This window comes from Ammodytes marinus, assembly GCF_949987685.1.
Source record: "Ammodytes marinus genome assembly, contig: scaffold_162, whole genome shotgun sequence".
NCBI lineage: Eukaryota > Metazoa > Chordata > Actinopteri > Uranoscopiformes > Ammodytidae > Ammodytes > Ammodytes marinus.
This window is the reverse complement of record NW_027648257.1, coordinates 5,001-16,754: the sequence shown is the minus strand read 5'-3', so window position 1 is coordinate 16,754 and position 11,754 is coordinate 5,001. Positions and strand designations below refer to the sequence as shown.

General features: G+C 45.8%; 1 protein-coding gene across 1 annotated transcript in view; it reads right to left on the bottom strand.

The window, feature by feature from the left end:
• Nucleotides 1-2,836: 2,836 nt before the first annotated feature.
• LOC307270852 (echinoderm microtubule-associated protein-like 4) overlaps nt 2,837-11,754 on the bottom strand; it is a gene marked incomplete at its 5' end in the record, with an annotated part of 13,724 nt that continues 4,806 nt past the window's right edge. The window contains 7 exons of the mRNA XM_080054740.1: nt 2,837-5,667; nt 5,776-5,906; nt 6,527-6,625; nt 6,773-6,860; nt 6,952-7,049; nt 10,015-10,103; nt 10,653-10,720. Coding sequence (XP_079910866.1) covers nt 5,143-5,667; nt 5,776-5,906; nt 6,527-6,625; nt 6,773-6,860; nt 6,952-7,049; nt 10,015-10,103; nt 10,653-10,720 — 1,098 coding nt within the window. The remainder of the gene's footprint in view (nt 5,668-5,775; nt 5,907-6,526; nt 6,626-6,772; nt 6,861-6,951; nt 7,050-10,014; nt 10,104-10,652; nt 10,721-11,754) is intronic.

Here is an 11,754-nt window from a genome sequence, read left to right as displayed (position 1 = left end):
GCGTATGCAACGTGCGGATATGGCACAGGCTCCATGAAGAATAAAAAAAAATAATAATAATAATGTTTTTTTTTTTTTTTCAGAATTGATTCAAATAGGCCGAATTGATTTGCGGGCCAGATGTTTGACACGTGTTATAGGGTGAGAGGGTGAGAGGGTTAGTTCACAAAGTCACTTTCTTTGCAATTACTTTACATTGTTTATATTAAAAACTGTGAAATGCAAAATAATAGAATTTTAAACATGAGCTAAAAGTGTTATTATAGAGGTTAGGGTTAAAGTTAGGGTTAGGGGTTAGGGTTAGGGGTTAGGGTTAGGGGTTAGGGGTTAGGGTTAAAGTTAGGGTTAGGGGTTAGGGTTAGGGGTTAGGGGTTAGGGTTAAAGTTAGGGTTAGGGTTAAAGTTAGGGTTAGGGGTTAGGGGTTAGGGGTTAGGGGTTAGGGTTAAAGTTAGGGTTAACGGTTTGATGTAGAGATCTGGGGCCGTATTCACAAAACATTTTATCTTAGCGCTAAGAGTACTCCTAAGGAGCACTAAAAGTTCTTAGTAAGGAGTAATTTCTTAAAACCTATTCACAAAGCTGATAAGACCAACTTTTACTAAGGAATGGGAGGGACTCCTAAGCTAAGACTAGAGGGCGGTGTTGACCCTGTTGCTATGGATGATGTCATGTTCATACCTTCTATGCCCACAGTGATTGGCTGAGAGAGAATGAGTACCTAAGAGTGAATTCATGATAGAAACACTGTGGGAGATATCCATATCGTGTCGCTGTATTAAAGTAAAGAGTTTTTATATATAATTAATGACAAGTGACACTGATTTAACATGAAACCAAGATACTGCAGGGTTTCCCACACCTTCGTTCACAATTAGCCTACAATAGCGCCACATAGGCCTATTAATTTTAAATTGTACAATGATTTGAATCGGAAAAAATATCCTCATTGAACAGCTGCACGCCATGCACTCTCACTGTATTTCTCTCAACGGCGACTATGCAGCAATAGTCAGACAGTGACAAACCAGGAAATTCACAATTTAGAAACAACAGCCGGCAAAATCGTAAAGTGCATGCGGAAGGAAAAAGGCGAGACGCGCAACTATACAGTAGCGGACCTGTGGAATGGAGGAGATGCTGGGAAGCGCCACATATAGGCCTACTCTAGTAGGAAATTAAACCCAAACGTGACAACAACAGTAACTTTCAGTGCATCGTAAACCCAAAGCAACTGCAGGAAAGGAACTTAATAAATATTTTTTTATAAAAATATAATATAAATGTGTCTATACTTTCTAAATATAGCTTTACTAAGATCATTAAACCCTTACAGCTATTAAGGTACCTTTTGTAAAGCTCACTAGCATTAAATCTCTCCAAAACACCATCAAATGTTTGTCTGTGATTTACTCTTAGTGACTTAGGAGTCCTCTCGAGGACTCTTAGCTTTTCATAGATTTAGGAGCTAGTTTTAGCGCTAAAATGCTTTGTGAATTACACTTATCTTAAAAAGTTAGGAGTCCTAAAATTAGGAGTGAAACGCCCCTTATTTTTGAGAGTTACTCCTAAATCAGCACGTTAGGACCTACTCTTAGCCTTAAAGAATTTTGTGAATACGGCCCCTGATATCTGGGTTTATCTTCCAACTGTCTCTGTCGCCGTGGCAACAGCAGGACGAAGGAAAACAAAACACGCGTTTGATTTTAAAACATTTATTTGCATTTTTTTGTTGAAATCTTCGTTACAGTCTGTCAGTGACAGGAATGCATGAGAGAAGACGATTGGCTCAAAACAGTCACATGGTTATCAATGACACGCCCCTTTAGAAACCCCGCCCCCTACATGACATCATCATGACATCACTGTACAAAGCCCACAGACGAGCAAAGTAGAAAAGATTAAAAAAAGCAAAAACATAAAATGTATATGAAAATGTTTCAATAAAGTTATTGAAGAAAAAAATGAATGACACCCGATAGGCCCCGCCCCTCCGATTCGACATCGTCATGACATCATGACATTCCGAAAAACATTTAAAACAGAAAATGGTCCAAAGAGACAAAAACAAGTTGATGAGATGCTGAGTATTTATACAGTGTAGCTGGCGCCTCCCTGTGGTGAACACAAATATACACAGAGATATCTTCAGCAGGGTTAGAGTTAGCTAGGGTTAGTTAACCTAGTTAGCCTGGTTAACCCTAGGACTAGGGTTAGCCTGGTTAACCTAGTTAGCCTGGTTAACCCTAACCCTAGGACTAGGGTTAGCCTGGTTAACCCTAACCCTAGGGTTAGCCTGGTTAACCCTAACCCTAGGACTAGGGTTAGCCTGGTTAACCCTAACCCTAGGGTTAGCCTGGTTAACCCTAACCCTAGGACTAGGGTTAGCCTGGTTAACCCTAACCCTAGGGTTAGCCTGGTTAACCTAGTTAGCCTGGTTAACCCTAACCCTAGGGTTAGCCTGGTTAACCTAGTTAGCCTGGTTAACCCTAACCCATATACAGATCAGTAAAAACAGAAGAGTCACAGCTTTTATTCTGGAGGTTCACTTCCTGTTTGCTCCCGCTCTTTTCCGGTGTCACAATAAAAGCCTTCGACTATACTGGAGGGCTTTTACTGTGAAACATGTGTGGAGTTATTTAAGAAAATAAAAGCTTAGAATAACTGAGTCAAATGAATACATTGAAATGATTAGTCCAATCAATAATGATAGAAATAAAACAAAAAAACATTCTCCAGAACCCCCCCCCCCCCCCCCCCCTCTGGCCAGGATTGGTTTAGGATCCCGGGGTTCGGTAACTTGTAGTAACAGCCCCCCCCCCCCCCAACATGTCTCTTATTCTGAAAATCCCGTCTGGACATTTAATCTCATGATTCTGGTTCAAACATCACAGCTGTTACCGAGGGAACGATTCTTTAGAACAGCTGAATGATGGAGACCATGTGACTCTGCAGTCACACACACACACACACAAACACACACAAACACATAGACACAGACAAACACACACACACACACACACACACAGACACACACAGACAGACACAGACAGACACACACACACACACACACACAGACAAACAGACAGACAGACACACACTTCTATACTTGTGTGGACTCGGATACCTGACTCTACCCATGAAGTAGCTCCTTAATCTGATTACCCAGAATCCCTCGCTTTGCAGCAAAATGGCTGCTGCCTCTTGACCTGCGCTCCCACCAGGCACCCAGGAGCCTTCCTCCATCCAGCAGCGCCTGGGGAGGGGCTTAGCCTGGTGTCAATGGGCTGTGGGAGGGGCTTAGCCTGGTGTCAATGGGCTGTGGGAGGGGCTTAGCCTGGTGTCAATGGGCTGTGGGAGGGGCTTAGCCTGGTGTCAATGGGCTGTGGGAGGGGCTTAGCCTGGTGTCAATGGGCTGTGGGAGGGGCTTAGCCTGGTGTCAATGGGCTGTGGGAGGGGCTTAGCCTGGTGTCAATGGGCTGTGGGAGGGGCTTAGCCTGGTGTCAGTGGGCTATGGGAGGGGCTTAGCCTGGTGTCAATGGGCTGTGGGAGGGGCTTAGCCTGGTGTCAATGGGCTGTGGGAGGGGCTTAGCCTGGTGTCAATGGGCATATGGTAGGGGCTTAGCCTGGTGTCAATGGGCTGTGGGAGGGGCTTAGGCTTGTGTCAGTGGGCTGTGGGAGGGGCTTAGCCTGGTGTCAGTGGGCTGTGGGAGGGGCTTAGCCTGGTGTCAGTGGGCTGTGGGAGGGGCTGTGGGAGGGGCTTAGCCTGGTGTCAGTGGGCTATGGGAGGGGCTTAGCCTGGTGTCAGTGGGCTGTGGGAGGGGCTTAGCCTGGTGTCAATGGGCTGTGGGAGGGGCTTAGCCTGGTGTCAATGGGCTATGGGAGGAGCTTAGCCTGGTGTCAATGGGCTATGGGAGGGGCTTATCTTCATGCGGCCTGGAAGCCGGTATCCCCGTGCACTACACAACAAGCGGCGAACAGGATTGTGTCTCCGCAAAATCTTTCTGGATATCAACCAAAGGCTCATACTCAACTTTAGACCATGTACTAATAAAATGAGACTTTTCTCATTTCAAAACGCCACGTCAAGCGTTTTATTGGCCGTTTGATTTTCAGTTTCAGCCGTTTGTTTTCTCAGGAAGAGGAGGGGTGGGCAGCTGAACAGAGTCGTAGTGAAACAAAGGTTTTGGTTTCGGCCCGGCCTCACGGCAGGCAAATCAAACTAATTCTTACTCGATCTGATAAGGCAATTGAGTTCACAGCCGCAAAATTGTTCTTCTAGGTAAACTTTAAAAAGCCAACTTAAGCATTTGAACATTTGTTTGGTTGATTTCAATAGTTAACTTAAGCACCATGGACCTATAAAGATGTAACACACGCTATCAAAACAGCGCTAGCCCACTAGCTTGGTTTAGCTTTCATTAGCTAATGATTGTTGACCAGATGGCTGGAGGTATCTTTGTTTAGAACTTGTTAACCGCTGTATTACTTTACAAAGACGGAGTGTAATTGAAAGATCACTTATAGGTCACACGGTAGGCGACATTGCGCTCGCGTTGTCGCCTGGCCCCGCGGCTTTAAGATGCGCTCTCCGTGTGAAGTGACGGGCGGAGGAGCGTCAAAAAGATTAACAGTTCTACTGTTAACTATTCCAGCGGCTCTTACAAGCGAGCACATGCTTTGGAATAGCACGGAGGTTCAGACCATAGATAGTATATCTAGAGTGCGCCTGACAGAACACTGCGCCTTCTCTCTGCCCGCTCGCCTCTCCATTCAGAATGCATTAGCAGGGCCTTAACTGGTGTTTATTAAGAGCGATGTTTTTACTATTTATTAAGGAAGCATTTATCAGAGGGTCAAATACAGTTAGAATGGGGACAATAATAATGATAATTATTGGGTTGCAGGTCGATTGAAGGTTTGTCCCTAAAATGCCGGCTTGTCCCCCTAAGAGCCTTCGTCCTCACTTTGTCTAACATTCCCACAGGCCGGTCCCCACAAAGATAGCTGAACGAGCATTCACACACACACGCACGCACGCACGCACACACACACACACGCACGCACACACACACACACGCACGCACACACACAGACAGACAGACAGACAGACAGACAGACAGACAGACAGACACCACCACAGGTCTATGAGGGTGGGGTTAGGGGGGGCAGGCCCTCGTCGCTAGGCGTGTCGTCGAGGCTGTCCTTCAGACTGGCTGTGCTGTCAGACGGGGGAGGGGTCAGCGTGGAGGGGGGCGTTGCCGGGGGCGTTGCCGGGGACGGGTCAGCTGTTCCGTTAGAGGTCGGAGGTGGAGCCTGTTGCTCTGGGGGCGTGGCTGTGACATCACATGGGGCTGTGATGTCATTTGGGTGTGTGACATCATTTGGGGGTGTGACATCATTTGGGGGTGTGACATCATTTGGGGGTGTGGTTTTGACGCGTTCCTCTGGTGGTTCTATGGCCGATGTGGGCGTGGCCAACACTCCTGCCCGCTGGGGGGCGGTGTTATACAGGAGGTTCTGGGCCAATGGCGGCGCAGCTCTCTCCACCAGGCGCCACTGCATGACGCTGCAGTCCTTCCCCCCCGTCGAGATCAGGTGACTGTCGTTATACAGGAAGCTCACGTTGGTCACGTGACTGCTGTGGGCGCTGTACTTACAGCTGGGAGCCTGCACACACAAGGGGCATTAGTTACAATGGTGTGTGTCTGTGTGTCTGTGTGTGTGTGTCTGTGTGTGTGTGTGTGTAGTATGGTGTGTGTATGTATGTGTGTGTACCTTGGCCCTGGAACATGGATAAGCGAACAGATGAACTTTGCAGAAGTCGTCTGCGAGCGCGATCACTTTCCTGTTGTGAGATCGGATCAGCGCGTTGATGTCTGTCCCGTCCGAGCCCTCGGGCCACACGCCTGGTAGAGAGACATACACACACACAGGGAGAGAGAGAGGGTAAGGGCGAGAGACATACACACACACAGGGAGAGAGAGAGGGTTAGGGTGAGAGACATACACACACACAGGGAGAGAGAGAGGGTTAGGGTGAGAGACATACACACACACACAGGGAGAGAGGGTTAGGGTGAGAGACATACACACACACAGGGAGAGAGAGAGGGTAAGGGCGAGAGACATACACACACACAGGGAGAGAGAGAGGGTTAGGGTGAGAGACATACACACACACAGGGAGAGAGGGTTAGGGTGAGAGACATACACACACACAGGGAGAGAGAGAGGGTAAGGGCGAGAGACATACACACACACAGGGAGAGAGAGAGGGTTAGGGTGAGAGACATACACACACACAGGGAGAGAGGGTTAGGGTGAGAGACATACACACACAGACAGAGAGAGAGAGAGAGAGAGGGTAAGGGCGAGAGACATACACACACACAGGGAGAGAGAGAGGGTAAGGGCGAGAGACATCCACACACACAGGAAGAGAGAGAGAGAGACATACACACACACAGGGAGAGAGAGAGACACATAAAGACACACACACACACACACACACACACACAGTACTGACCGAACACGTGGAATCCCAGGACGCAGGTGTAGGTGGCCCAGTCGATGTCTTTACATTCAGAACGGTTTCTGATCAGTTGACAACCGTTTGGAACGTCCCCTGAAAGTACACAACTGTTACTACACATCTCCATCGTACTGCACACACACACCCACACACACACACTCGCACACCCACACACACACACACACACACACACACACTTGCACACCCACACCCACACACACACACACACAGTAGACTCACAGTAGAGGATCTCGTAGTCTCCTGAGTTGGACATAATGTGGTTGTTGTCAGGTGACCAGTCCAGGTGAGTGATGTAACTGGAATGTCCCTGTGGAGACACAATGCATTATGGGAGCTGTAGTCTGTTAGTGACACCACCACAGTAACCACGGTGACACAGTAACCACGGGAACACTCACGCTGCACTTCCCGTAGCGGCTGTACTTCCTGCCGCGCTCAGACACCGTGTAGAGATAGATGAAGTTATCATGTGACCCCACGGCCAGCAGCACGCCATCTGTAACACACACAGTAACACATTAACACATTAACACATTAACACATTAACACATTAACACATTAACACACACATTAACACATTAACACATTAACATACACACACATTAACACATTAACACACACACACATTAACCCATTAACACACACAGTAACACACACATTAACACACACATTAACACATTAACACACACACACATTAACACATTAACACATTAACACACACACACACACATTAACACATTAACATACACACACATTAACACATTAACATACACACACATTAACACATTAACACACACACACATTAACACACACACACATTAACACACACATTAACACATTAACACACACACACATTAACACATTAACACATTAACACACATACACACACATTAACACATTAACATACACACACACACACATTAACACAGTAACACACACAGTAACACATTAACATACACACACATTAACACACACATTAACACATTAACACACACACACATTAACACATTAACATACACACACATTAACACACACAGTAACACACACATTAACACATTAACACATTAACATACACACACACACACACATTAACCCATTAACACACACACACACATTAACACATTAACACACACACACACATAGAGATAGATGAAGTTATCATGTGACCCCACCGCCAGCAGCACGCCGTCTATAATAATAATATATAAGGGTTAGGGTTATATATATACACACACATTAACCCATTAACACACACACACACACGCACATTAACCCATTAACACACACACACACACACACACATTAACCCATTAACACACACACACACACACACACACATTAACCCATTAACACACACACACACACACATTAACCCATTAACACACACACACACACACATTAACCCATTAACACACACACACACATAGAGATAGATGAAGTTATCATGTGACCCCACGGCCAGCAGCACGCCGTCTAGGAAACACACACACATTAATATATACACACACAAACACACACTTTACTGTACACACACACACATTACTGTATACATTCACATTAACCCATTAACACACACACACACACACACACACACACACACACACACAGAGACATGAAACACAGACACACACACATTAATATTAGGGCTGGGTATCGTCAAGGACTTCGCGATACGATACGTATCATGATACACTGGTCACGATACGATATATCACGATATATTGCGTATCTTGATATATCACGATATATTGCGATATTCCATAAACAAGTTGCCTTGTCAAACATAACAGCAGAATATATTGATAATTGCACAGACAAATGAAGTCAAAACTATTTCATTCACAACTTCCTTTACTATTTTCTTCCTTTTTTTTGGTTTTGGCAAATGATCAAACACTGCTGCAGCTGCTTAACATCAAAATAACAAATCCAATTCACTCTTGTACTAACTGTACAAGACACACTGAACATGAAAACACATCAGTGTGCTTTTGTGACACAGTGAATCTTAAGTGTTCTAAACAAAACATATTTAACTTCAATAGTCAGTATCCTAGAGGCTCAGGCCTGACAGCAGCCTGGTCCTACCAGACCATCGTACTTCATTTCATTTGTACAGAAGGTCTGGTTCACTCACTTGGAGGCGGGTGTCTGTTGAAGTTTAAAACTATTGGATCCTCCCAGTGCCACTCTGGATTAGCCAACCAATCGCATCACGTTTGGTCGTCACGTGTGTCATGAGCCGGCTTCTGACGGTGTGTTCCAGTTAGACAGGGAACTCGGAAATTGCCGACTTCACTACATATTGTAGTCTATGGATCTACTGGTACCTGGCAACAGTAACTTGTTAGAGCCTAACGTTTAGTTATTTGGACGAGAAAGGTTTTAGGCGTCCATACTTTCGCGAGCAGATGCACTGGAACACAGACAGGTCGGAACTACCAAGTCGGAAATCTCCTTCTTCCGAGTATAAAGGAACGCAGCATTCAACTGAAACTGGAGCGCGACTTCGACGTCATCGTTCTCAGCCACTCGCTCTGTTCGCTGACTGGACGTCTGTAGATTCTCCGTAGAATCTGGGAAACCCAGACTGACTACTGAAGGGAAAATTAAATTTGGCCGGAAGTAGGCGGGCGGGCGGAGCCAGGCTAGCCTCACAGCAGACATGGGTTTGAATCTGACCCGTGGTTGTTCTCTGCATTTCTTTCCCTCTCTGCCCCATTTCATATATGTGCCTCTGCACTGTCAATAAAGCCTTGAAAAGCAAAAAAAAGTAAAAATAAAAAAAATCATAAAAAAATTAATTAAAGAAATATCGATTTTTTGTTATAAAAATCGATAATGATATCGCGAAACTAAGTATCGCGATATATCGATATATCGATATATCGATTTTTTTGACACAGCCCTAATTAATATATACATTCACATTAACCCATTAACACACACACACACATAGAGATAGATGAAGTTATCATGAGACCCCACCGCCAGCAGCACGCCATCTATAACACACATATTACTGTATACACACACACACACACACACAGACAGAAACACAGACAGACAGACACACAGACACACAGACACACAGACAGGCAGGCAGAGACACACAGACAGACAGACAGACAGACAGACAGACAGTCAGGCAGGCAGACAGACAGACAGACAGACAGACAGACAGACAGACAGACAGGCAGACACACACACACAGACACACACACACAGACAGACAGACAGACAGAGACACAGACAGACAGACAGAGAGCTAGACAGACAGACAGACAGACAGAGAGCTAGACAGACAGACAGACAGGTAGACACACAGACAGACACACAGACAGACAGGTAGACACACAGACAGACACACAGACACACAGACAGACAGGTAGACACACAGACAGACACACAGACAGACAGGTAGACACACAGACAGACAGACAGACAGACAGTGACCTCACCTTGGGAGAAGCGCATCACAGACAGCGCCTCGTTCCCGTCCGTGTGAATCGACACCAAGTCTGTGGACTCAGCGTCCAGAACGAACCACCTGCAACACAGGCTAGCTGTTAATGCTACGCTAACCAACTGCAACAGAGGCTAGCTGTTAATGCTACGCTAACCACCTGCAACAGAGGCTAGCTGTTAATGCTACGCTAACCACCTGCAACACAGGCTACCTGTTAATGCTACGCTAACCACCTGCAACAGAGGCTAGCTGTTAATGCTACGCTAACCAACTGCAACAGAGGCTAGCTGTTAATGCTACGCTAACCACCTGCAACAGAGGCTAGCTGTTAATGCTACGCTAACCACCTGCAACACAGGCTACCTGTTAATGCTACGCTAACCACCTGCAACAGAGGCTAGCTGTTAATGCTACGCTAAGGTGTGTGTGTGAGTGTATGTTACAGTGTGTGTGTGTGTTACAGTGTGTGTGTGTGTGTGTGTATGTTACAGTGTGTGTGTGTGTGTGTGTGTATGTGTTTGTGTATGTTAGTGTGTGTATGTTACAGTGTGTGTGTGTATATGTGTGTGTGTGTGTGTGTGTGTGTGTGTGTGTGTGTGTGTGTGTGTGTGTGTGTGTGTGTGTACTGACTTTCCTGTCTGCGTTCCTATGGCAACCACGGCTCCACTGGGATGGAAGTCTGCACAGTGTCCGTGTTCCTGAAGAAAGACAGTTAGGGTTAGACAGGTTAGGGTGAGACAGGTTAGGGTTAGACAGATTAGGGTTAGACAGGTAAGGGTTAGACAGGTTAGGGTTAGACAGGTTAGGGTGAGACAGGTTAGGGTTAGACAGGTTAGGGTGAGACAGGTTAGGGTTAGACAGGTTAGGGTTAGACAGGTAAGGGTTAGAGTTAGACAGTTACAGTGGCTTGCAAAAGTATTCATACACCTTGGAATTTTGCACATTTTGTCACATTAAAAACACACACGTACATTTATTTTACTGGGATTTCATGTGATAGACCAACACAAAGTGGCGCATCATTGTGAAGTGGAATGAAAATGAAATATGGTTTTACATTTTTTTTAGAAATAAAGCGTGGCGTGCATAAGTATTCAGCCCCCTGAGTCAATACGTTGTAGAACCACCTATCGTTGCAATAACAGCTGCAAGTCTATTGGGGTATGTCTCTACCAGCTTTGCCCATCTACAGACTGATATGTTTGCCCATTCTTCTTAGCAAAATAGCTCAAGCTTCAGATTCAGCATCAGATTGGATGGAGAGCATCTGTCAACAGAAATGTTCAAGTCTTTCCAGAGATTCTCAATTGTATTGAGGTCTGGACTTTGACTGGGCCATTCTAACACATGACTATGCTTTGATTTGAACCATTCCATAGTAGATCTGGCTGTATGTTTAGGGTATTTAACCTTCTGGAAGGTGAACCTCCACCCCAGTCTCAAGTCTTTTGCAGACTCTAACAGGTTTGTCTGCCCTGTATTTGGCTCCATCCTTCTTCCCATCAACTCTGACCAGCTTCCCTGTACCTGCTGAAGAACAGGACCCCCAGCATGATGCTGCCACCGCCATGTTTCACGGTGGGGATGGTGTGTTCAGTGTTAGTTTTCTGCCACACATTGCACTTTGCGTTAAGGCCAAAATCTTCAATTTTGGTCTCATCTGACCAGAGCACCTTCCTCCACTTGCCACAAGCCATGCGGGGGACACAGCATATTCAGATGAGACCTAACT